The sequence below is a fragment of the Fusarium mangiferae genome (genome assembly GCF_900044065.1).
Source record: "Fusarium mangiferae strain MRC7560 genome assembly, contig: FMAN_scaffold007, whole genome shotgun sequence".
Classification (NCBI taxonomy): domain Eukaryota; kingdom Fungi; phylum Ascomycota; class Sordariomycetes; order Hypocreales; family Nectriaceae; genus Fusarium; species Fusarium mangiferae.
Genome location: NW_024573927.1, coordinates 1,039,188 through 1,064,501, shown reverse-complemented (window position 1 = coordinate 1,064,501; position 25,314 = coordinate 1,039,188). Strand labels below are relative to the sequence as shown.

General features: G+C 48.5%; 13 protein-coding genes across 13 annotated transcripts; 9 read left to right on the top strand and 4 right to left on the bottom strand.

The window, feature by feature from the left end:
* Positions 1 to 458: 458 nt before the first annotated feature.
* FMAN_13487 (related to ketoreductases) lies at positions 459 to 1,434 on the top strand (the record flags this gene model as incomplete). Its single annotated transcript, XM_041832961.1, has 3 exons — positions 459 to 763; positions 819 to 1,187; positions 1,293 to 1,434. 3 exons carry the CDS (start codon positions 459 to 461, stop codon positions 1,432 to 1,434), a joined length of 816 nt encoding a protein of 271 aa, XP_041683372.1.
* Positions 1,435 to 2,382: 948 nt separating this feature from the next.
* Positions 2,383 to 3,420, top strand: FMAN_13486 (uncharacterized protein; the record flags this gene model as incomplete). Its single annotated transcript, XM_041832960.1, has 1 exon — positions 2,383 to 3,420. One exon carries the CDS (start codon positions 2,383 to 2,385, stop codon positions 3,418 to 3,420), a length of 1,038 nt encoding a protein of 345 aa, XP_041683371.1.
* A 1,000-nt stretch (positions 3,421 to 4,420) lies between these two features.
* Positions 4,421 to 5,242, top strand: FMAN_13485 (uncharacterized protein; the record flags this gene model as incomplete). The annotated part of the gene is made up of 1 exon (XM_041832959.1): positions 4,421 to 5,242. One exon carries the CDS (start codon positions 4,421 to 4,423, stop codon positions 5,240 to 5,242), a length of 822 nt encoding a protein of 273 aa, XP_041683370.1.
* Positions 5,243 to 5,470: 228 nt separating this feature from the next.
* Positions 5,471 to 7,252, bottom strand: FMAN_13484 (uncharacterized protein; the record flags this gene model as incomplete). The annotated part of the gene is made up of 5 exons (XM_041832958.1): positions 5,471 to 6,485; positions 6,541 to 6,576; positions 6,637 to 6,814; positions 6,868 to 6,897; positions 6,955 to 7,252. The coding sequence occupies 5 exons, from the start codon at positions 7,250 to 7,252 to the stop codon at positions 5,471 to 5,473; spliced, it is 1,557 nt and encodes a 518-aa protein (XP_041683369.1).
* A 692-nt stretch (positions 7,253 to 7,944) lies between these two features.
* On the top strand, positions 7,945 to 9,216 carry FMAN_13483 (uncharacterized protein; the record flags this gene model as incomplete). Its single annotated transcript, XM_041832957.1, has 1 exon — positions 7,945 to 9,216. One exon carries the CDS (start codon positions 7,945 to 7,947, stop codon positions 9,214 to 9,216), a length of 1,272 nt encoding a protein of 423 aa, XP_041683368.1.
* Positions 9,217 to 9,506: 290 nt separating this feature from the next.
* Positions 9,507 to 9,746, bottom strand: FMAN_13482 (uncharacterized protein; the record flags this gene model as incomplete). The annotated part of the gene is made up of 1 exon (XM_041832956.1): positions 9,507 to 9,746. One exon carries the CDS (start codon positions 9,744 to 9,746, stop codon positions 9,507 to 9,509), a length of 240 nt encoding a protein of 79 aa, XP_041683367.1.
* Positions 9,747 to 10,845: 1,099 nt separating this feature from the next.
* Positions 10,846 to 11,355, top strand: FMAN_13481 (uncharacterized protein; the record flags this gene model as incomplete). The annotated part of the gene is made up of 1 exon (XM_041832955.1): positions 10,846 to 11,355. One exon carries the CDS (start codon positions 10,846 to 10,848, stop codon positions 11,353 to 11,355), a length of 510 nt encoding a protein of 169 aa, XP_041683366.1.
* Positions 11,356 to 12,979: 1,624 nt separating this feature from the next.
* On the top strand, positions 12,980 to 14,275 carry FMAN_13480 (uncharacterized protein; the record flags this gene model as incomplete). Its single annotated transcript, XM_041832954.1, has 1 exon — positions 12,980 to 14,275. One exon carries the CDS (start codon positions 12,980 to 12,982, stop codon positions 14,273 to 14,275), a length of 1,296 nt encoding a protein of 431 aa, XP_041683365.1.
* A 935-nt stretch (positions 14,276 to 15,210) lies between these two features.
* FMAN_13479 (uncharacterized protein) lies at positions 15,211 to 16,331 on the top strand (the record flags this gene model as incomplete). Its single annotated transcript, XM_041832951.1, has 2 exons — positions 15,211 to 15,706; positions 15,757 to 16,331. 2 exons carry the CDS (start codon positions 15,211 to 15,213, stop codon positions 16,329 to 16,331), a joined length of 1,071 nt encoding a protein of 356 aa, XP_041683364.1.
* Positions 16,332 to 17,526: 1,195 nt separating this feature from the next.
* FMAN_13478 (uncharacterized protein) lies at positions 17,527 to 19,191 on the bottom strand (the record flags this gene model as incomplete). The annotated part of the gene is made up of 1 exon (XM_041832950.1): positions 17,527 to 19,191. One exon carries the CDS (start codon positions 19,189 to 19,191, stop codon positions 17,527 to 17,529), a length of 1,665 nt encoding a protein of 554 aa, XP_041683363.1.
* A 556-nt stretch (positions 19,192 to 19,747) lies between these two features.
* FMAN_13477 (uncharacterized protein) lies at positions 19,748 to 20,209 on the top strand (the record flags this gene model as incomplete). The annotated part of the gene is made up of 3 exons (XM_041832949.1): positions 19,748 to 19,814; positions 19,867 to 19,920; positions 19,971 to 20,209. 3 exons carry the CDS (start codon positions 19,748 to 19,750, stop codon positions 20,207 to 20,209), a joined length of 360 nt encoding a protein of 119 aa, XP_041683362.1.
* A 700-nt stretch (positions 20,210 to 20,909) lies between these two features.
* Positions 20,910 to 21,416, top strand: FMAN_13476 (uncharacterized protein; the record flags this gene model as incomplete). The annotated part of the gene is made up of 1 exon (XM_041832948.1): positions 20,910 to 21,416. One exon carries the CDS (start codon positions 20,910 to 20,912, stop codon positions 21,414 to 21,416), a length of 507 nt encoding a protein of 168 aa, XP_041683361.1.
* Positions 21,417 to 21,709: 293 nt separating this feature from the next.
* FMAN_13475 (uncharacterized protein) lies at positions 21,710 to 23,618 on the bottom strand (the record flags this gene model as incomplete). Its single annotated transcript, XM_041832947.1, has 2 exons — positions 21,710 to 21,794; positions 21,847 to 23,618. The coding sequence occupies 2 exons, from the start codon at positions 23,616 to 23,618 to the stop codon at positions 21,710 to 21,712; spliced, it is 1,857 nt and encodes a 618-aa protein (XP_041683360.1).
* Between the last annotated feature and the right edge of the window lie 1,696 nt (positions 23,619 to 25,314).

Here is a 25,314-nt window from a genome sequence, read left to right as displayed (position 1 = left end):
CGAGTGTAACGGATAAGACCTTTCCTTTTCCAGTCATCGGATCTAAAGCCGAAACTGCATCGGAAAACCCAATATGAGGAGCTGTGTCTGGTTACGGGAGGAAAGAAAACGCAGGACCTTGATCCAAGAGGATGAAAAGATTTAGGTAAATTACTTTTAACCTCTAGTACCTTGACCAAGTTTAAGATACCTTTTGCTTGGTTTATTTTATCACCATACGTTAAAGTCGGGTTTATTCTTGCTCCTCGAGGCCCGGCGACTAATCCGCTAAAGATCTTGGTTTGGAGCGGATGAGGGGTACCTCGCGTTAGCTTCCACGTTCATCCTTACCATTCCTTGAAGCGAATAAAGTCAGCCTGTCGAAGCCGTCAGAGGTACTTATTATCTGGCCTTAGCAGACATCGAATTAGCCCTTTAATTGTTTGTGAACAAGCTCGCAACATATCCCACTTCCCAAAATGGCATCCGCAGTCTCAAAGCGCCTCGAAGGCAAGACAATTCTCATCACCGGAGCGTCTTCCGGTATCGGCAAGGCCACAGCCTTCGAGTTCGCCCGCACCAGCCCCAAGAACCTCAAGTTGGTCTTGACAGCGCGACGAATTGATAGTCTTCGTCAAATCGCTGAAGATATCGTCAAAGAAGTTGGCGATTGTGTCAAAGTGCACCCCGTCCAACTGGACGTCAGCAAGCCTGAAGAGGTGCGCTCTTTCGTGAGCAAACTGCCTGCAGAGTTTAGTGAGATCGATGTCTTGGTCAACAATGCGTAAGTTTCTCTACTGCAAAGATTGAAAAGGTGATAAGCTGACTTCTTCTTGCAGCGGTCTCGTCAAGGGCGTTGATAAGGCTCCTGAGATCAAGGAGGAAGACATCAATGTCATGTTCGCTACCAACGTCACAGGCTTGATCAATATGACACAAGCTATCCTACCTATTATGCTGAAGCGTAATAACGGCGAAGGAGCCGGTGACATTATCAACATTGGCTCAATCGCAGGTCGTGAGCCTTACGTTGGCGGTAGCATTTATTGTGCGACCAAGGCTGCCATCCATTCGTTCACTGAGAGTCTGCGAAAGGAGCTTATTTCAAAACGCATCAGAGTCATCAGAATAGACCCTGGCCAAGTCGAGACCGAGTTCTCAGTAGTCAGATTCTACGGGAATAAAGAAAAGGCCGATGCAGTCTATGCGTAAGTTTGCACTTCTCTGCGTTTTGATGAGGTTATGAGGTCAAAAGAGGCTCCAATCCCATCAAATACCAGATTTCTTATGAACAATGAGCTAACCAGTGATAGTGGCTGTGAGCCTTTGACACCGGATGATATTGCTGAAGCCATTGTATTTGCTGCTGGCAGAAGGGAGAATGTAGTCATTGCTGATACCTTGATATTCCCCAACCACCAGGCTGCGGCTACGATTATGCACAGAAAGAGCTAGGAGCTACGTATCATAGATAGACCAAGACATCCATACAAATAGACACTCTCAAGGTATAAATTCTCACGTGATCTGTTGGCAATTGGCGTTGTTCAAGGCTCGTACGAAGACCTTTAATCATTTTTCACAATTGCCCAGTATTGCAGCAGTAAAGGAGTGATGAAGACCATTTCCCCAGTTCGTTACTCTCTGTCGCTCCAGTGAGCTCTTGTGAAAACTGAAAGTAGTCACTCGCATCTTCCAAATGGCTAGTCAGACTTGGGCAAACATCTCCGGTCCTAAGGCCATGCAGGATGACCGACTACCTTATCTCTGCATGCATTCAACCTAATCTAGAGCCCCCGCGTATCCTACGCGCTTCCACCCGCAACCTCGTGCTTTCTCCTCGGCAAATCGAGTACTCGGCTTCGGGTATTTTTCCTCGTAAAACTAGGCCCAGACCGAGTCAAGTGCAGTTGGAGTAGCGTCGCATTGGGCCAACGCTTTGCGGGGGATCGGCCATGCTCACTCTCGCTTGTCGGAAAAGCAACATTCCCAACCACCTCAGGGGCGGTTTTTCCGCTACAGCCACCAAGCCCCATGACCCGAGACGGGGTAGCATGTGTATGTCTCGCATTCCCGTTGCTGATTATCCAGCGTCGGATCTGGATAAACGGGCATGATCCGCTGACCACTGCACTTATTCAAGAGTCCGCAGGCGACCTGGCGAATGAAAACTGGTGACTACTGCGTCTCTCATCCGCGGGTGGAGATCACGGATTCATATCATGGTTGGCCCCAGAAGCCAGAGTAAAACGGAAGAAAGATATTGAGGCAAATTCCCATCTAGGCCACAGTCCAGAGGCTTTAAGTACTTGTAATCTTCCAAAAACACCCTTCTAGTTTACTTTTGCCATACACAATACCCAACAACCCAACTTCTTTGGCGAAATTGATTCGATAGTCATCATGTCCTTCTATAGAGCCCCACCAAGCGGCGTCTGGGCACCAGCGATCACATTTTTCGACCATGAGACAGATACACTAGATACCGATTCACAAGCAGCATACTACTCTTATCTCTCTAAAACCGGTCTTGCAGGCCTGGTCGTGCTCGGAACAAATGCCGAGACCTTCCTGTTGACACGCGAAGAACGCAAGGCATTGTTACAGACAGCTCGTCAAGCATGCGGGCCATCATTCCCTATCATGGCCGGTGTTGGTGGACACTCAACCAAGCAGGTCTTGGAGTTCATCAACGACGCAGCTGATGCCGGAGCCAACTATGTTCTGCTGCTTCCCCCGGCCTACTTTGGGAAGCAGACAACCCCGGAGGTCATCAACAACTTCTTTGACGACGTTGCGCAGAACAGTCAACTACCTATCGTCATTTACAACTTCCCTGTCGTTTGTAACGGCATCGACCTGGACTCTGCCACCATCGCTGCATTGGCAAAGAAACACAGCAATATTGTTGGCGTCAAGCTGACATGCGGAGCTGTCGCAAAGATAACGCGACTTTCCGCAGAGCTTCCCGAGGAACGTTTTGCAATCTACGGTGGCCAATCAGACTTCTTGATAGGAGGCCTGGCTGCTGGGTCTCACGGCACAATTGCAGGTTTTGCCAATGTTGTCCCCAAGACAATCGTGCATATCTATAACCTCTATCAAGAGGGCAAGTTCCAAGAAGCGATGGCTCTGCACAAGAAGGCGGCGCTGGCCGAGCAGCCTTGCAAGGCTGGAATTGCATCAGTCAAGTATGCTGCAACTCTGAGCACAGCCAAGGCCGCTGGTATCAAGGGCGCTGCAGAGAAGTTGAAGCCCAGAAGGCCATATGTGGAGCCTACGGATGCTGCGAAGAAGAGCATTGAGTCACAAATTTCTGAAATGTTGAACTTTGAAGCCACTCTAAAGCTACCGGCCGAGAAAGGCAAATCTAATGGCGTGACGAATGGAGTATCGAATGGGATCACGAATGGAACATCAAACGGCGTGGCGGTGCATTAAAGCACCTATATACAAGCTAAATAGCATAAATATTCTACAATTGACTATTGATTCAATACACCCCGCAACAGACAAGCGATATGGATGTTCACTCATGATCTCAATACCGGTGACGTTTCTCAGTGTCGAATCCGATCCGACAGACCATGCGAGTGCCCTAGGGTACCACAGTGGCCTAGGTGCCTGTGAGGTGCCCTAGCTTGGTACCCTGCCGGCCTGGTGCCAATGCCCACTTTGGGTGCCAGAGGTGCCTCTATGCTAATGCAGCAGCGAAGATTCTTGATTCAACCAACCCTCACATATCTGGAGCGCCAAAAGGCAAAATACTTTTGCGAGACTTTTGCGAGAACGGTATTGGTTAACTTGAATAAATATTTCGTTTAACAGGGATAACTCTGTCTGTATTTTCGTATACGTCTAAGCTCGAGCTATTGCTATTAGCGCGTGCTGAGCTCAAAACCATCAGCGGTCTCAGCGCCTCGGTCTGCCAGCTCACAGGGGTAAGTTCGCTGTTTGACAGCACAAAGTCCATTGCATCAGTGCCACTTGCGAAAAGTTTCATTGCCTCAATCGAATCAACATTTCTGAACAGCCATGCCCCAACTATAGCGACTTCTTTGGGGCATTTGAAAGTCCATATCGTGACGTCTTTGCTATTTCTTCGATAAGGCACCTCATGCATGGCCTTCCGCGTTCTAGGCTCGATGATCAGCGCCTAAGAACTGCTAACGCCCACTAGAGTATAAGCTTACAGCGCCACCAATTTATCGACAAAAAGAAAACAAGACGGGATAGGGGAGCATTAAAAACTCTCACAGTTCTAAAACCCTTCCCTAGACCGTAACATCAATTGTCGCGCATTTAGTAACTCACCAAAGTCATTCGCTTTTTAAACATGGTTTCGTCGTCATTGCTTGCCGGCGCGTTGGTGGCTTTCGCTATCCACAGCGTTAATGCTGGGCCGTGTCGTCCCTCATCTGTCTCGACCACTGAGGGCGCTATGTCAAGCAGCTCAGAGACCACGCTTACTTTGTCCACCACGGCTGAGCATTCTGTCATTACAACGCAAACAACAACTACTTCTGATGCTGTCTCGTCGTCTGAGACTTTGGCCGATGGCACCACAACTACCCAGGTTGTTCAAGACACCACCACAACAGACGTCGAGACTACATCCACCGTTGGGCCTTCTGCCACCACAACTGAAACAACCTCTGTCTCCGAGGACATCACAACTTCCGTAACTTTGAGCGATGGCACCACGACCTTGCTGTCGATTACCACGACTACCGAGGTCCTCGATGGCACTACGACGACAGCCCCATTTACGACAACCACCACTGCAGCTGCTGTGCCGGACGAGTGCTTTTTAAACGCTGAATGCGAGGCTCTTTACGGCGGGGCCAACCCCATCTGCGATGCCGGCACTTGCGTTCCGGACAATAGTCAAGGCTCTCCATGCTCTGATAACAGCGACTGTACTATCCCCGGCCAAACCTGCTCCGACTCTGGTTTCTGTCATGTCGCTTCACAGCAACCAGACTTCTGCACTGACATAAACGACTGCCTCTTATCTGTCAACCCTATTTGTGCTATAGGACTCTGCGAGTGCCCCCTATCGACGAATGAATGCACACCACGGTCTGATCTGCAACTCTGCCAGTCAAATAATGGGTGTTCAGCTGGCGCTACTTGCCAGCATGGTCTCTGTGTCGATCAGGTTCAATGCGGTGGCCCTTCCGATTGTCAGGCTAACTTGGATCTGTGTGTTCTTCCCGGCGTTTGTGTCTGCCGCAATGGAGTATGTGCCCTTGATGGTTAAGGACGTTTGGCTACATTGTTCCATGTGGTTTATCTATGATATGCACGTATCATTTGGGAGGCTTCCTTATCTTTGATTGAGTATGGTACTCGTTTGTATTCTTCATAATATCATAATCCAACTATGTTTCCCACCACTGACTTCGAAATGCTCACACAAGCAAGTGATTCAAACCACTATCACTAGTATTCCGTATCCACTCAACATTCCATCCAAGCAACACCAAATCTAGAGCACATGCTTGAACAGTGGCGACCTGTCTCCCATGTCAAACAGCTCCTCCTCGGTGTACTTCCTCTTAGCCTCCTCGGCAATCTTGGCCTTGCGAGCATTGGCGAGCTTGTAGCTCCACTCCAGGAGGAAAGCAACGATCAAGCCGGTACCTCCGAAAGCAAGCGACAAACCAAATCCGGTGTAATACTTGGGCTTCTCCTTCTCAAGATACATAAAACTACCGACGATTCCACCAACGTTGCCGACACAGTTCATCAGAGCGATACCAATGGCACGTCGAGAAGAGGGAGCGATGTTGTTGGCGTTCCACGAGGCAGCGGCGGCTTGGATGGGATAGATACCGATAACAGCGAGAACAACGGCAAAGTAAGCAACGCCCTTCTTAGCTTCGAGTTGACCGTTGAGAGAAATCATGATCGAGTATGCGACTGTGACGATAACCATAGGAATGGCGACGAAGGGCATACGCCAGAAGAATCGGTCGGAGATCTTGGCGAAAACAATTGCAGAAATGGCAGCGGCGACGTAAGGGGGAGCCGAGGTAAGCTGGGCGTTCGTGTTGCTGAATCCCATCGCCTTGGTGATGCTTGGTAGGGTGAACTTGGTACCGTAAGAGAGAGCAGACTGGCACAGAAGGAAGTAAGCCTGGACGTAGACTCTCCAGTTTGTGAGCACCATGCGAATATCTTTCCATCTCACTGTCGATTCCTCTTGGAAGCCTCCTCCTTGCTTGATGAACATGGAGAGCTCAAGGAATCGGATCTCCTCGGGGTTCAACCACCGCGTAGACAGAGCAGGAGTATCGATAAGGAGAAAGAAGCACGCGACACCGAGAACAACTGTTGCCATTCCTTCGAGAAGGAAGATCCATCTCCAACCTTCGAGACCGGCGACACCATCCATCTCAGCGATTCCAGCTGCGAGGAGACCAGAAAAGGCACCAGATAAGGCACTGGCGCAGTAGAAGTAAGAAATTCTCACGCTGAGGTCCTTGGGAAGATACCAGTAACTATTTAATTGTTAGAATATCTTTTTTTGTGTCGACATCTGGTTGTTGAGCTTACCTGCACAGGTAGATAGCACCAGGGAAGAATCCGGCCCTGAATCGAGACGTCAGTATCAGCACCAGCATATTGGGTCCAAATGATCACTTTACTTACTCAAAAATACCAAGAAGAACTCGAGTAGCCATGAGGCCACCGAAATTTTGGACAAGTCCAGTGCAAGTCATGACGATACCCCAGCAGACGCAGAGGATACCGAGATACATCGATGGGCGCTTGAACTTCTTCAGAAGAATGTTGCTAGGGACTTCAAGAAGGACATAAGGTACAAAAACTATCAAATTTTAGTTCACAGTGATCTAATTGGCGAGTGTTGTCGTAACTTACAGATTGACAGGATGGTGTTGTACTGAACACCTGTGATAAGGTCAAGATGTCAACAGATTTCTTCACCACAACACACAGGAAACTCACCTGTCATTCCCAAGTCCTCGACCATGCCCTCAATCTTCGCATTGCCGATATTGGCTCTGTCAATATGGCATATCAAATAGAGAAGAGCGAGCATCGGGACAAGTCGAACATCAACCTTGCGGAAGACCTTCTTCTTTTGCTCCTCTGTGTAACTATTGTAGAAGTCGGCATCTTCAGGGCTCAAACCAAAGACGCGAAAACCGGCAATTTCGATGGCTTCGGAGGTGTTCTCGAGATGATCGGGCTTATGGTCGCCAACCTCAATGTCGCTCTTGGAGATTGAACTTCGAGGAGCCATGGTGAACGTGTTGCCACTCTGGGACTGTCGCCTATAAGGTTAAGGTTTAGGGTGCGAACACGGGTGATAAATGAGAGGACTTGAACCTCAAGAGTTGTGATGCTGAATGACCGAGCCCTGGAAGTGCTGAAGCAGGCTGGGTATTATAGTCGAGACCACGATCTGGAAAAGAGACGAGGTCATTGATTGCACAGATTAGCTCAAGCGGGTGCCCCACACTTCCCCAGACGAAAGCCAGTGTAACCCCAGGCTTGGCGACACCCAAAGCGGAGTGCCCATGCTTGCCAAGTGCGGGGTATGATTTCTGATGGTCTCATTGTACGGAAAAATCACCCCCAACGCCCAACGCTATCTCCTGGGGGATCGACGGAAGTGCTGATTAGCGGAAAAGCACCTGGTAAAGACGTTATCCGTGACGGATCTATGACCAGCCACATCAACCTCTCAAGGAAACATGTCCGATGTACCTTATCCTCTTGATTCGGAAATGATTACAACTCATGGAGCACTACACCAAGTAATCACGCATGATACCCGTGATGGTTACTCAAAGGAAACGATGTTTACCCCGCAAACAGCAATGACATGACAGCTCAACCATGTACAATCCCGGGATAAATAGTCCACCACTCAAACAATGCAGTTGCTATCAGTAGACTCAACAATCACAGAATACACACAGAATCCCAATCATGGCTCAACGAAGCATCATCAAAGACATTGTCATCACCCCTGTGGCCTTCCATGATATGCCCCTGCTGAACAGCGTGGGTGTACATGAGCCATATGCCTTACGCAGCATCATCGAGATCATCACAGAAGACTCATATGGTCTTGGTGAATCATATGGAGATTCGGCACATCTAAACCGCTTGCAAAAAGCAGCGGATAGTATCAAAGGTCTTTCTATCTACAGCACAAACGTCATCTACCAAAAATGTGTTGAGTCGCTCAAGACAGACACTAATACAGGTGGAGATGGCATGGGAGGCATGGTGACCACTGCCTCAGTCACTGACAAGGTCTTCTCACCGTTCGAAGTCGCATGTCTCGACTTACAAGGCAAACTGGCTGGCATATCTGTCAGTGACCTTCTCGGTGGACGTGTGAGAGACCAAGTCCAATACTCAGCCTACCTCTTCTACAAATGGGCCGGACATCCTGGTCACGAAGATGATGAATACGGCCCTGCTCTAGACCCGCAAGGAGTGGTGAAGCAGGCCAAGAAGATCATTGACGAATATGGCTTCAAGGCTATCAAGCTCAAGGGAGGTGTCTTCCCTCCTGCAGAGGAAGTCGCCGCGATCAAAGCTCTACATGCGGCCTTTCCTGATCTGCCGCTGAGACTTGATCCAAACGCTGCCTGGACTGTTGATACTTCAAAATGGGTCGCAAAAGAGCTTGATGGTATTGTTGAGTACTTGGAAGATCCAGCTGGGGAGATTGAAGGAATGGCTGCTGTTGCTAAAGAAGCATCGATGCCCCTAGCTACCAACATGGCAGTCGTTGCTTTCGATCATCTCCCACCATCAATTCTCCAAAACGCCGTACAGGTAATTCTATCAGATCATCACTTCTGGGGAGGCCTTCGCAAGTCACAAACCCTAGCATCCATCTGTGCAACTTGGGGTCTTCGCCTCTCAATGCATTCCAACAGTCATTTGGGCATCTCACTCGCCGCTATGACGCATCTCGCCTCTGCAACACCAAACTTGGATTATGCCTGTGACACGCACTGGCCTTGGAAGCGCCGAGATGAAGACGTTGTTATTGACGGCGCCTTGAAGTGGAAGGATGGTGGTGTTGTAGTGCCGACAGTGCCAGGTCTGGGCGTTGAGCTAGACAGAGAGAGGTTGGCAAAGCTTCATCAACAGTACCTGGACTGTGGGTTGAAGAAGCGTGATGATACTACGTATATGAAGAGGTTTCAACCAGACTTCTCAGAGAAGATCCCTCGATGGTAGATACCGGGCGATGTTCGCCGAATTTAAGCAGAAAAGTCATACTACGACTTCCATGTACACAACAGTCTCTTCAATTTCGTTAATTTTGTACTGTAGTGTCTACAGTGTACCTATCATGACCCCGAAACTGGCTTCTCACTACAAATAAAACGCTTCGTTGACTAAGCTTTTCTCGTAGCAGAGGTCAATTCATATTCAGTGCTATTCCTTACCAGGCTTTCATCTGACTTCGTCGATTGAACCACAACTCTTGGTTCAACTGCGGCCAACAGAATGCATCCCGAGGAGAATTAGTCTTTTTCAATCTGGCCGATGGTCTGCAATTTCTCCTTCAAATCCTTCGGTTCTTCTGTGAAGACGGTAACCTTGAACTTGTCTCCCTCATCTTCCCATCCGTAGTTTGGTGTCCCATCAGCCTTTTTCCCATAGATCCATTCAAGACCATCAAAAAACGTCTCATTGGTAATGATCAGGTGTTTAGAGATATAGTGCGTCCACGTGGGAACATTGTTTGGGTTAAATGCGCCCATGATGAGTATGGTCTTCGTTAGCTGGTGATTACCTACTTGACTCCTCTGGAAGAATTGGATTTGGTTTGACTGGGACTGGGTTGTCTCTTCCGTTCTTATACGTGCATATGTGTTTTAGAAGACCAAGGTTTTGAGTTCGATAAGACTCTTCGAACATTATATATCTGAAGAAACTCTGTGAATCAGAGAATATGTGATTTCGGACGCCATAGATTTGCTACTGGACATAGAAACTGCAGCTGAATTATCTTTCAGTTTCAGTTTCATGGGGCAGAGGTCATTCGAAAAGTATTCCGACCACAGAAAAGTGAAGAAGTCTCAACACAGCCAAATATTCAGATCGTCAACTCATCACAGACAAGATCAATATTGATGATGCTGGTTTGTAGACTTGACAAAGCTAACATTTTTGGCGTCATGGGACTGTTTTTGTGGAACATAATGACAAGAAACAACACCGATTCAGGATCATTCGTGGCTTGGCATCATGAACATTCATTCTCTGCTAATAACGAAGGAGATGTTCCTTAAAAGGATGCTCGTACGTATATCAGTGCTCAATCCAAGTGATTAGCTACGATGACTAGTATTGGCAGGGGTCAAGACTCGAATTACCCTGTACTCAACATCTGGTCATTAAAAGTATTACTTGAACAACAGTCACCTTTGCTGCACAAGTACCAAGATCTGGCGTTAAACAATTCGTGCCCTTTAACTATACATTATTAAAGTAAATGGCCTGATAAGGCCCTAGTATAATTGGTAGGCATTGTTTTCTCATTTGTAGACACTAGGAGACACGAACGAAGACAAACCACAAAGAGGAAGAAATCTTTAATCATCAAAGCCACAGCGAAGTTCAAGGCTTTTCCCCATGGCTAATATCTTTCCCCCCTTCGCATTAGAGTAACCGCGCGGGCCGGGAGATGTTTCTGAAGTAGGATTCAACTTGATCTGACCACCATTGTCGTCAGCTTATGTGAGCAACTAGAAGTGATATATCTGAGGGGCAGCGACCGGACTCTCTCTTCTTTCTGACTTGACATTCTCCTTTTCACCGCTTGTGCATTGACTGAAGCTACAGAACTTTATTATCACAATGTCTCCCAACTCAGACCTTAGGAAGCAAATCGAAACTACGGTGAATAGCTTCCTCGCGAGCTACGAGGACGGGAGAAAAGCCAAGGACCCGACCGTCATCAACCGCGATGTTACTCCAGACTGCACTCGCCAACTTCTTCCCGCTTCGCTATGCAAGGCGCTCGGCCTTCCGGAAGAGTTTCTAATACCCAATGATATCTACGAGAAGCTCTACGCCGACGATCTTTCTCTTGGCGGCGTTCACAACACCGTGTCAAAGCACTTGACGATCGACGTTGAGGCCCGGCGCGCGGCAGTTGAAAGCAGTGGAGACATGATCTACCATCATGGCGAGACTCTGCATCTGGAATTTTCTTGGATTTTCTATCTTACTGGAGATGGTACGAAGATAAGCAGGGTTATCGAGTTCGCTGACAGCACAGCTGTCTTGAAGATGGCGGCCATCGCGAAAGAACGTGCCGCCACAAGTGGCCAGGGTGAAGAGGTCGATTTTGACGCTACTGGGTAGTGCAGCGGTTGAGGGTGATGGCCGGAGCCACTGAATACTTATTATCTTGTGAAAATGATAATTTTTCTGCTATTTTTATAAGATGTTGTTTTATCACAGACCAGAATTCTATGACGCTTCCGGTGTGATTGGTGGATTCACGGTCAAACAAATTGGTGTCTTGGCGATCAAACAAGTCGAAACAGCACTGCAAATAACAAGGCAGAAACGTGCTCCCGGCGCAAAAGTTCCGGACTTTTCCGTTATCGCGAAACGCTTTGTGTCGATATTCGGTGGAGAACTTCAATTTGATACATGGCGACTCCGAAGCGCCCAAGCACCTGCTGAATACAGTCCGCGGGGCTCTATTTATTTAAACTTAAATATAGAGATACTGGAGACCGACTGGAGACCGACTGGAGACCGACTGGAGACCGACTGGAGACCGACTGGAGCCCCGGGACGGTCTGAACGCGGGACGTGAAACCCGGTACAGTTCCCAATTAACGCGAGCCGGGGCTGTTTATCGCCGACTCCATGGAGTTTTTAAACATGTAAACAGCATGTGAAAGAGGTTTTATGTCCATGGAATGTTCTATTGATCTGCCCGGTACGCCCGAAACTCAAAAGAATGCCCAGCGTGGCTTAAAAGTCTTGGGAATTTTGAGCCGCCTGCGACGTGGCATCCATTGCAGGGATGTTGAGCGCCTCTGCCGTGTCTCCAAGCCACCATCGACAACAGCAAATGCCATCATTTGTGACGATCTGTTGACCAAGACGGCAGTCTACTTATCTCGCATACGAAATGAAACGCGACAGATCGCAGGTGAACACGATCCCGTAAGAGCCGCAACCAATACCACAGCCCCCCTATCGAAACAAGTTTGAGGACGATCTTCAAACGCAACCTCAAACCCTTCAATACTAATTTAGGCCGCAATCTACACTCCCTGCTCACGTCCAAGTGTTCGATATCTACACCCAATGGGATCCAGCGGCTCTCATTCCATTTTCTCCACTGACAAGGTTAAGCTTAAGCCTCATTAGCATTGGTACGAGTCAGGTGACGAGTACGACGACCAAAGCGGGACGTGCAGGGCATATCCATTGGCTCACCGTTGATCTTCAAGACGATCGCACTGATATACAGCAAGGGACAGCTCAGGAGCTATCCCAATGTTTTGGGTCTCATATCTTATACACGAGACTTCGTTGGCCAGCGGCCTTGCTACGCTTTGCGGCTCAGACGTTACCCGTTGTCGCGCCCGTCACTAAAATTAGTCTAGTTTGCGTGTCATGTCTAAGAAACGAGTAATGAAGATCTGGTCTCCAGTAAAGTGCAGGCATGTGAGATTCGTAATGACAATTGCAAAAGTGCCGAGACGATGGCGATAGTGCTTGGGCTCTTATCGCCGTTGGCGAATATTTATACCTAGTGCCAAGCCCCTGAATATCTACCGCTCTGGCTGCATCAACAGCAGAACGCCCTCACCTCTAGTTTGGAACTCTTAAGTAGGAGTCTGGTGACTACATACATCAGTGGTACTCTCTTCGCTTTTCCTTCCATCTCTCTTTCAGCCCAATTCACACAAAATATTTCCGCATTACCATGGCGCATCACCATACGAGGATACATGAACCCAACATGGATCGCGACAGTTACAACCTCGACAACCTCTCCACTCAACGCAACCATCATGAGTCACATCGACCGAACTCACCATCAGATCTCATGTCCGGAGCCTCAACCGATATCGAGTCAGGCACATCAACACCGACGCACATCAAGGATGCAAACCAACACCCTTCATTCGACATTTACGACCCGAACCGACCTAAACTTGGCTTGCGTCAACGCATGAAGCATTTTACCTGGGCTTGGTATACATTGCCCATGAGTACTGGCGGTCTATCACTTCTCTTCTTCGCTCAACCGAACCAATTTCCAGGTCTCAAGACCATTGGTCTGGTTATTTATATCATCAACCTCATAATATTTACCTGTGTGACCACGGCGATGGCATCACGGTTCTTCCTTCACCCAGGATCATTTGCCAAGTCCATGACACATCCACGAGAAGGTTTCTTCTTGCCTACATTTTTCTTATCTATAGCCACCATCATTACCAGTACTGATCGGTATGCGATACCGAAGGACAATTCAAACCTCGTCTGGGCTGTCCAGGCAACTTTCTGGGGCTACCTTGTCGTCACCCTGATCCTATCTATAGGGCAGTACAGCTATGTATTTGCCGCTCATAGCTTTTCTCTCACCACTATGATGCCCACTTGGATCTTGCCCATCTTCCCTATCATGCTTTCGGGCACCATCGCATCTGTCATCGCTGAGACTCAGCCTCACGTTGCTGCTGTACCGATCATTGTCGCAGGACTAACCTGCCAAGGCCTTGGACTCAGCGTTGCCGTTATGATGTATGCTCATATGATTGGGCGCCTGATGCAAGCAGGCCTACCTAACAGAGAACATCGTCCAGGCCTTTTCATGTGTGTTGGACCCCCTGCATTCACTGCCCTGGCTTTGATAGGCATGGCTGAAGGGTTGCCTGAAGACATTGACTTCATCCAAGATGGAACATTTATCAATGTTGGAATGGTTCGGTTGATGGCTACCATGAGTGCTATCTTCCTTTGGGCTTTGAGTTTGTGGTGGTTTGGCATCGCGGCCGTTGCCGTAATTCAGTCTCCCCCTAAGTACTTTCACCTCGGATGGTGGGCTATGGTTTTCCCCAACACTGGCTTCACTCTCGCTACTATCTCTATCGCGAGGTCCCTTGGCAGCAAGGCCATTGGATGGGTCGCCACTGGAATGAGCATCATCATTCTATCCGCTTTCGTTTTCATTTTGTACAGCCACGTTAGGGCTGTCCTTTCCCAAGACATCATGTACCCAGGACGGGATGAGGATGTCGAGGATCATTGATCCAAGCATTTCAGTGCAGCATAACTAGACTTCTAAATTGCATAAAGGAACATAAAAATGTTATACACTATCACTCGCATATACTGTCGTTTCCCATTCACTACCCCCGTCTCGTGCATCACAACCAACCGTTTCTATAGCAAGGCTTTAATATTCACTCGTTAGTTAGTTTCATCTTTAAATTGATATCATATCTGGATTTGAATCTCTCCGTTTCCTAATTAAGAAATTTCTTATCTATGCTAGTCCATTTTGACTGTTTCGATGGTTTCATATATCTACGATAAGATCAACCGATCTGAAACCGCATCTCGAGCTCCGAGTCGCATCCCCTTGTCACCATCGCCGGAGTATAATGCTGCAGCGGAGTATTTATTTCTGATCGTTAGATTCCCTAAAAATAGTCGCCCTTTCAGTGATGCACTTGAGACGTTGGTAATTCTGAGCTTCTTAGTAGTTGTCATCTCATTGGGTGCGCAATGAATCTCCTTGGCTTGCCATGGGTCGCAGCCCGAGTGCAATCCACTCTTGATGGCACTCTGCAAATGACCCGGACCCGGGAAATCCGCGCATTGGTTCAAGACCGAATTTCTCGGTGAGCTTAGCTTCTTCCGTAACAATGTTGAGTTGTTTTGTTGCAGTCTCCAACTTCCGCTCTTACACTGACTAACCGTGTTCAGGACACCTATCCAGTCAAGCTTCTTGGCAGGATACATTCCCCATCTATTGCTCTTGTTTGGCGATAATAACTCACTTCTCAATAAGCACTTGGTAATATTCGGATGCATGTACGTAATCAATGCTGACACCCCTCTCTTGGCTGATGATCCGGATAAAAGAGGTTGCAGGAGTGAGAGTCAGATGCTGACTGCCTTATAAGCCAGCACCAATACGAAACAAGCAGTGAACATAAGAAACTGGAAATATTTGCAGCAATGTCTGAATCAACGCCCGAGCAACTCCCCACTCTCCCCTCTGATTTGATTCCCCAGTGGTTCAGTGCGAAGCTTGGGCACAAGATCAAATCAATAGAGAATACCCGCAACATCTGGGGAACCGCAAGTAAGCTGTTCTACAATATTACCTACGAAAATGAAACAGATCAAGAAAGGCCGGTCAATATCTGCGTCAAGGGAGTGTTTGATCCCAAGATGATCGAGGCTCAGCCATGGACCGTCAGTCTGGCCCAACGAGAAGCAGAGTTCTTCAGTAAGGTTGCTCCGAACGTCAACCATATGATCTTTCCAAGAGGTTGGTGGAGTGGAACAGACGAGAAGCAGGGAATTGCAATCATGAACGATCTTGTCAGCGAAGGTTGCACTTTTCCGGCTGAAGTTGCTTCATATTCGGTCGACAAAGTCAAGAACGGTGTTGAGCAGCTGGCAGGTCTGCATGCTCAGTACTGGGGCCAGAGTCAGGAGGACCATCCATGTAAGAACCTTTGTGAATGTTTCCGTTACCAATGTCTCACAATCTTACAGGGATCTGGAACAACTACGATCCTGCCATGACATTCATGTGCAGATCGTGGGACGAAGTGGTTAGAAGACCCGGCCGTCCCCAGCTTCCGGAGTATCTAATGGACGGGGCTCGATGTAACGAAGCCTTAGATCGCTACTACGCTGAGCGAAACCCACGTTTCCGAACCCTGCTCCATGGGGATACTCACATCGGAAACATCTATTTCACAGCTGATAACCGCATCGGCTTCCTAGACTGGTCAGCGTTCCACTTTGGTTCATGCTTCCACGATGTTGTGTATCACATGACGGCTATGCTCAGCGTGGAAGATCGCAGAGCCCATGAGATGGAGATATTGGATCACTATCTTGAGACACTTCATAAACTTGGAGGTCCCAAGTTTGATCGGCATAACGACCCTGAGGTTATGCTCGAGTACAAGCGATCATTCATGACCAATGTAATCTGGCTCATTTGCCCAGATGGCCTCCAAAGTAAGGAGCGTGTCGCAGCTTTGTGTGAGCGAACTGTTGCCACTTATGACGACCATAAGGTCATTGATGTGATTCTGGGTCAGCCAAAGCTGGTGGCATGAGCGCAGCTCGGACATGTCAATATCATTGTGTTAGCGGTTCTATTTAGGTTGGAAGCCAGACGTCTAGAATATGAAGCAGGACTGATAGCCTGTTCTCCATTCACTGTTATACCCTTCTGTCTTGTTGTGATGGTGCGGCGTGATGACGTGCTTAAGGTAGGATGAGCCGTATTGTGTTGGTTGGAGATCTATGTATAGTGAATCACAAATGAACCATGACGCTAAATAGCCTTCGATCAGTAAACAAAACATCATTTCGTCTCGATTATAATTTCCCCCACGCTGACACAAAGCACGCTAATGAATAAAGTGGCTTCCATCATCCAAAATGCGCAGCTCTCGACCTCACCTAGTATCAGTACCAAATGTCATTCACGATACTAGAGATGCACGAGTCACGGGATAAGAGAAGTAGGGAACTAACCATCAGTGCTATTCGATGTGTTTATGTGTAGCGAGGACTTGAGTCCTCGGTGACAACTAGACTATAGAGGTCTACAGCTGGGCCAAGATATCCTTGCTCACGCTTGACCTCACTGACCTCGCGTCTTCTTCTGCTTCTTCAAGCACTCGTCACATATGGATTCTATCTCCTTCCTCTGGCCCGACGCCGGAATCCCGCAAGCGCCCATGGCACCACCCTTCTCCCTCGCCTTGGCACAGGGAACGTCGTCCCAATCATCCTTGAGGTGATGGTAACACTTTCTGCAGGAATGCTTTCTTTGCACCTTGATACACATTTCTAACGGTCCAAAGGTGGTTTCTGTACGCTGAACTATTATTTGGCTTCGATTCGAAGGAGATTTATTGGTCTTAAAGTGTTTGTTTGGGATGCGAAAGGTTCTGCGAATGAATGGTCCGATATTTATACCCTTTCCTGATATATGATTCAGTGCAAGATGATTAAGATTAAGCGTGATAGGAGATGGAGCTATTTGGCGAGCACCTATAATTTTGCTCTCATGACATCACACATCGTCTACTGAAAGCCATACTCTTATGAATATAATACTATGATTCAGAGACAGAACTTAGCACACTAGAACCCATTTTCTTTATTGAATTCAGAGCTAGGTTTTGTTGGCTTTGAGCCAAGGCCATGGTCGAGGTAACCATAATCAGCGAGTGATTTGTGTCAGTATTTGTGTCACTCCAAACCTGGCTCCTAACCAAAGCTAACATTGACTTCTCAGACTCACGCGTTTGCCATCTTTCTAAATCTCGGCTCAAACATATTCAGCCAAGGCCTCTCCTGCCGCAAAGACGCCTCAGCCATCTGTTCCAAGAAATCTTGCAGTCCATTATACGGGTAAACAGTAAAGTCCCATGCAGTCCAACTAATCAGTGCCCATTCGAGGTTTCTGAAAGTTTCCATGCTCCCGTATGTCTCTTGAACAAGTCGGTCAAGCTCACGACGCTGAGTGTCATTCCTTTCTTCATATGTCTTGAGAAAATAATCTTTGGCTGGCTGAAGGAGATCCTGACCTATGAGGAAGAAATGGCCAGCCCTTTCTTCGTGGTTAATATCGCCCGAGAGACAGATACATCTAGGCTTTTCGATCTTGGGCCATTCCAGGATGTTCTTCGTCCATGCTAGTGGCTCACCGTCCTTCAATAGAGGAAGTTCATTGCCTTCGAGAAAGTCGATCTCTTGCCAATTGACCTCCTGGGCACCAGCCAGGTAGTCTACAAGATTCTGGCCATCCCACATTGAATCAAGACCATTAGTGATGCTGAGGAACTTTTTATAGTCTTCAGGAAGAGTCACGCCCAGTCGCTCCTCCAGAGCTCGTATACCCGAAACGTGACATCCCCGTCGAAGCAGGCCATTCGCATCCTGGGGTCGATTCCGGAGGTTACCACGGGGACGATAGGCATCCAACCTGTCGTAGGGGCAGTTTTTGAACGTATTCTCGCTGATGATATGGACCAGTTTCTCGATGCACTGGTCAGCATATCGGCGTCTCGGTCCATTCTGCAGACGGTTCTCGGCCATTTGATAGGCACGAGTTACGGCTGGCCGGAGCTTGGCTGCGTGAATGTTGAGAAAGTCCAGAAGGGGCCGCTCGGGAACAGCAAGGATCTGCTTCCACGCGGCTCGAGAGCAGGAGAGCTGCTCAACTTGTTCTTCCGTGTGAAAACGATCACAAACTTTCATAAATAGCTCTCGAGCCTTTTCGTCTTTGCCAAGACGTAGGTATATATCCAGGGCAATCATCAACCCAGCGGTGCGGTACAGCTGAACAAATGGGTAAGGGAAAATGCCTTGACGCCACCACATGGCTATCTTCATGTATCTAATAGCCATCGGGCCGTTTGGGCTGGCTGAATATGAGAAGTCACCGTTGGCAGTCATTGCTTCTGCCTGTATGACCTGTCCGGCGAGCGTTCCATTGTAGTCGGGTAAGTTCGTAGTCAGCCCGTTATACGCCATGTCTAAGGCCTTTTCGGCAGTTTCTTCTGTGACCTCCCATTTCTGATTGAATCGCTCGAGACAATGCTTTCTTCCTTCGATCTCAAGCTCTTGAACCTTTTCTTCTGTGCGTTCCTCCTCAGGCACCCAAGAAGGCCAAGACGACGTTGCCTCCCAGGCGAAAAACATACAAGGCTTCAAGAAGGGATATTCAGAATCAGAGTATTGGAACGGATCGAGACCTTTACTCGTAAGGATTTCAAGAAGCTTAGTGGCACCTCCGACTTCACCAACCACCGCAAAGTTCACGGCGGTTTGGATGGATTTTCGAATAGCTTCGGTGAGAGAGCGTGCATCGGCAATCGAGGGCTCATCATCGACATGACGAAGAAGGAACTCAAATCTGAGGTTCTCGGGCTCAATATCTTTGGGTCTCGATGTCGCCATATTTTTGGTGCTTGGATTGTTATCGAACGTTTGTGTGAGTGTTGTCAGAAGCAAGCTTGCAGCGTGAAGTCTTCGCGTTGGCTTGGTCAAGGTGTGTGACGTCACAAATAAGCTGACCATGCACATCAGTTGACAGAGAGTCCAGAGAATTTTGTTAGATATGATGATTCTCTCATTAACTTTGCGAGACATGCTAACACGACTTCAATGTGAAATCGCTGTGGGATGTTGAGGCTTTCAACGCTTATAAGTCGGGCATTTCGTCGGTCTCTTCGCATCAATCTGATCACGATCTTTGCTGATTGTTTTGTCGTCTCGCGATGAGGTGATGCACCCTATGATTCAGTGAGTTCCAGCTCAAGGTGCTTGTCACCTTGGGCATACCGGAGCATGCTCTCCGGTTTAACTCTCCAAGGGAGGTGCAGAAAGTCTCTGGCTTCCGACTGCAGGTTCCCTCGAGGTCAGGAAGGATAGATGGCGAGGAAGGCGATGGTCTGTTCGTCATCTCTCTTTCTTAGCACTTTCCTAGCTGATGGTGTTTTCCACGTCTCAAGACATGTTGCCCAATTCGCGTCACAGCTCCTCTTCTTCTTTTCTGCACAGGAAATCATCAAGATGGATTTGTGAGTATCGTCACAGATTGACTGTCGATCAAGAAAAGCTGACTGTTCGCAGCTTACTCCTCAGTTTTCGGCGTATCAGGCCCCTCACTCTCGTCAATACAGATCCGTGAGTTTCACCTCGACCCCTCTTGTTCCTTGGCTAACCTCGAAGTGCAGACAATGGTTGCCCACAGACGCGCATTTGGTGGACAGCAGCGGATTTCTTGCAATCACATTCTCCATCCAGGACAGTAATGGGTTTCGGTGCGAGGAATTGTCGGTGTGGACTGGAGGCCGTGGACTACTGCTGTTTGTGTTGGTACTTTTGGTGGTCGGTTTGCCGTCTTGGCTGTCTTGGTACCGGGAGCTTTGAGCATGGTTCCCCTCGATGCTTTCTCTTCTGCAGACGTAGGTAGTCCTTCCCAGACATTGCTCGAAGCTCATCATGTGAGCAATAATTGAAGTACATGAAGATTTCTGAGCCACAAGCAAGTGCACCTTCGTACCTTCAACTTCACGTCTCCTCCTCCTCCTCCTCCTCCTCCTCCTCCTTCCTTTATCCACCCAACGCCATTGGAAGACATCTTGGAGCCTCCTTCTCTTTCGCCCCGTCTACATTCGTGCCGAATTTAGCTCCAAGTCTCTTGAGTCCTTCATCTCCGAAGCTTTCCAGACTTTTCATCTCCACTGCTTACCATCATCGATTTACTTCATGCTCTACTTGTTCACGCGCCGACCAACAACTCCATTACATACACATTCTTCACTGCCGAACTTGTCGGGCGAAACTCCCCGGGTCCCTTCCGCGTACTCAGTTCAACACTGCCCGAGCTCAAGCCTTGCCTACCACTAAGAAGACGCGTCGCTCAATCCTTGATCAGACTCTACCGGGTTACCAGGAGATTTCGCAAGACAAGACGCCCAGTCACAGGTTTCGCGTTCAAATCTCATACCACAATTGGAACCTCGGTTCTACATAGTTCTTTGGAACTGAACTGGACAAGACAAGGTATGTGGAGTTGAGTCGTCCAAATACGACCTTTTGCTACATCATTCCTAACTATAGCATAGACACGCGTTATCTCCCAAAGTAGAACTTGCGACAACTCATCCGTCATGGACCCCCCTCGAATACCGCCCGTGAACGTCGAAATCGATGAACTAAATTGGTTCGACATCCAGCGCAAAATTTATATCCTCAATGCCCAAGTCAATTTCTTGAGAGGCATGCTGCGGGACAAAGAGGAGATTTTGCAACGCAACAGCCCTAGGAAAACCGAGAGGGCCATGCAAGCGTTTGCCTTAACTCGACGCCCAGAAGACGATATTTTACAGGCCAAGTCAAGGGTCAGGTTTCTCATGATGGCCTTGGTCGGACCGGGAGACTTTGACCGGCCAAGAATGCAAGAATTGTTGGCCATTGCTGAGCGGCATCTAGACCTACTGCACGAGGAAGGACATGCCTACAACGAGATGATGAACCGATATTTGATTCAAATGGAAATGGATCAGATGTTACATGATGAGATAAGGCATCAAGCTAACGTGCTGCGAGGTTATATCACCCAATTGGTGGGGGAGGTGCAGAGACTCCAACGGACAAGGCTGGCCATCGCTGCTTGACTTAACTCAAAATCAAGAGCCTCTTTGGTTTCCCCATCCATCAACCATACAGGCGACGGTCTGCGTGGACTTTGCGAGGCACTGAGATGGCCGAAAGCAACCCAGCGGAAGAGAGCATTTAGGCTCTCATATGTTATTAATACGCCCCAGCGAAGTGAATAAAAGTTCCATTCTGAGACCGAGATACCAATATGCCTAGTTTCAAAGTTTACTGGGCTGTCATAAACGTAACGTACCTGATTCTTCTCACTGTTTGAGATAGCGTGGACGATGTACGGCCAATTTCCCTCTGATTAGACAACACGATACTCGGCGAAGTCGGTCTTTTCTTCAATTGCTCCAACAGCGGCCTCTCCGTTCATGATGCCATGGATATAGCTACAACACTTTAGCAGCTAGGATCGAAAATGGATAGAAGGATGGCACATACCATTCGCCAATGTAGATCCAGGTCTCGTGCTCACTCCTCCTTAACGTATGAGCCACGGATCCGCCTAACAGGAGGCAGATAGCGTCGCCGGGTTGGATACCGGGCGGACCTAATCCCATGTAACCCTTTTCTGTCCTGAAAAAACGCCGATTGAACTGCTCAATCAATCGAAGTTGGCGGTATATAGGTCGAAGACATGACTCCCATATGCTTAGCAAGGCTTCCATCCCCTCTGGGGTTTCGAGTTGCAACAGATCCTGTAGACCATTCTCGTCCAGTCTTTTGGGCCGGCCTCCTTTCGTTGAGGCTAGGCGGCCTTGGTCCAAGTCAACCAGAACTGTTCTCCAGAAGGCCATAGCCTGAGTTTCGCCTGTTACATAGCTATCACTATGTGGGAGCAAAGATCTCCATTGACTTAGCGCGTCTCTCATCGAGCTCCTCCAGTGTCCAGGGCTTGTTTCGCCAACATTCTCAAAATCAGGGCCCGGTGCTTGAATTCCGACAATGGAGACAGAATCAAGACAAAAGCCCTTGAGTATCAGCACACTGTCATCCTCATCTGTTTCTATGCATGGAGAAGATCCCTCTGGGCTCATAAAGGCCTTGTAGATCGACCATTTGTTGAGGACTTTGGACAGCGAAGTTATGTAGTCCCTGAATGGCTCGGAGTGGAGTTCGAAGTCAGGGACCCAAGAAGCAAGGTTCTTGTTTCGAGACTCCTTTTTCTCGGAGATCAGGCCAAGGCAGTTGAGGTTGCCATCTTCGATAAGCGCGGCTCTCATCGCCACTCTATACACCTTCTCGACTGGCCATGAGTATTCTGGCTTGAGACTATTGCGAGGCTCTATGATACCCAACAAACCAATGACCTTGTCTCTCGGATCCGAAGTCGCACGATTCCAAGTCGAGTAGAGCGCCATTGTCAGCCCGATTTTCCCGTGAACAACCATGTCTTTGCGCAGATACTCGACGAGCATCAGGGCACCAAGAGTCATGTCTCTGTGGGCCAGTGCACCTTTATGAGCATCATGGTTCACTAGGTGGTATAAGAAATGGGACAAGCCCAAGAGATATTCGAAAGGAAACGTTTTTGAGCCAGACCAGCAGATTACGTTGGGACATAGGACGCTTTCTTGCAGCGTCCATATTCTCCTCCACCAGCTGTTGGTGAGTAATGTTACGGCATGATTGAATGCCGTCAGTGCTTCTGGGTCATCGAGAAGTTTTAGAATGGGCGCATAAAACTCGTGAAAGGGCGTAGAATCTGGATAAATCGTGGCCGTGCGTGCATCCTCCGATGGAGACTGTGGATAGCTTGGGTCCTGGAAGACAAGTGTATAAAAGGTCTTCAGGAAAGTAACACCAGCGTCAGAGGTTGTGTCTGCAGTCCCAAGCCAGACGTCGACGGCTTGAGCTTGAGAGTAAATTTGGTTCATTTGGAGAACTTGACGATTCCTCTCCCCTTGATCTTGCTGATTGATACAGACGGCGTCAACCCAGATGAGTTTTGCCTTGCGAGGCTGTCGAAATGCCTTGAGCGCTGCATGTAAATTGGGTCGCACCTTAAAAACAGTTCCGTTCACCAGCAGTCGCTTCGTCGCATCTTCATTGCCCCATGTGTATGAGATGGCTTCATAGGGAGGGCAGGTAGAGAGGTCGTGATGATGCAGCTCGCAGGAGATTTCAGACGATTCGTCATGCGAGGGGAGGATACTCAGCAGTCTGAACCATCCTTTTGATGGGAGGGGTGAGTAAGTGAAGGGTTGTTCCATTTGGCGCGAGAGTGAGACTGATGGGCGTCGAATCTTGTAGTGAAAAATAACGCACCAGACTGAGAAAAGATACTCTCGCTTTTACAGACGTGCCTCTAAACCAATTCTACGCACAGTGACACAAAGCCACTGAGATAGCGATTGATCCCCAAGATGTATTCTGTGAGTTGATGTCGCCAAGGCTGTGGCTTCAGCGACGGTAGTGGCGCGCTTCGTGTTTGTTGGTGTCGCGCGGGCTGAGCACAGGCCGTTTCCAACACTGCACCAGCCTAACAGACGCGGATGCAGGCTGACCAATCTAGGATGCAGCTGCGCAAATAATTACATTCACGCAAGTAATTATAATTAGAAGAAGCCAGAGAAAAACAACAAGCTATCACAGATCTGATAGTTGAATGGGTGAAGCCTAGGTGGAACATTCTGCGACCATCGCTGGTTGTTGGGACCAGATCTGAGGTGGGTTTATGCATCCTCATTTCATATTGATCGAATACGCGAGCCAATATCGTCCATAAACAATCATGCTTTCCAGTCTGAAAATAACAATGCGCCGATAAGACACTTGCCCAACCTTGGAAAGATCGCAGATTGATCTGATAAAGCCACCACGACGAAAAGACGGGTTTGCTGGCAACACTTTAATCGAATCTTCCCCTTGCCCTCAATCTACCCTGCATCTTTGCGTGGGCTCGATCGTCGGCGTAGCCACCAAAGATGAATGCGGGGTCGCATGGATGGTCGACCAAGTCAATTGTCCCTGAGCTAGCGATCATTTTGCTCTCAAGTCACGGGAATTCCACATCCCGAGCGGGGCATGATTGATGAAATTAACAGAAAATCTTCATCAATTAGCTTCATTTTGCCACGCGACATGGACAGGCAGAGATTGCCGTCCCCATACGGTAGTCTCAAGAGCCAGAGCCAGAGCCAGAGCCAGAGGTTTGCCTCAACAAGATCGAGTCAGTGAGTCTCCAGCTTGAGCACAGACAGACTTGTCTACTTTAAGCAGTTCATCCTTCAGGGATGGTCGATTGGTGGCGACGACTAGCCCACATGAGGCATGATCTACTCAGATCCATCTCTTGAATATCCAGGCTCTCGGGAGATTGGCGGATTGCAACGCCGAGCTTCAAACCCACGATTCAAGGAGCAATGCTACTGCAAGATATCTCTTGGCCTTTTGCCCAAAGTTGTTCTCAATGAATCAGGTTCATTCTAATACGACACTGCGACGGAGCCGGGAGAAGCAACCTATCAAGCAGGCTGGTGTCTCCTCGTATCCCATCAGAGTCAACATCTTCTCTGTCAGCTCAATTACCAAGCTCCACCTCGTATCCAAAGCAAATGACATCAAAACCTCCAAAGAAATTACCATCCTCTAGAGTCTCAACGCTTTTCACAGCCCTCAATCAACTTGGCACGGCAAAGAACCCCCCTACTAGCAAAACCGAAACCCAAACTAAGCCCGCCGTAATGACTCGAACATCCACGTGCCGCCCACGCGGAACAGGCGGTTAGCCATACAAAAACGAGCCCCCTATCCATTAGCACGGAATAATCTTGTACGCCATCTTCACCTAAAAACACTAGCGAACGGCGGTCCGCCACTGCGCGCACTTCTCATTTGCCCATCTGGTAGATCTATGGATTCACCACCTCGGTCTGTTCACCAGACTGCCGGGGCTTCTGGAACCTC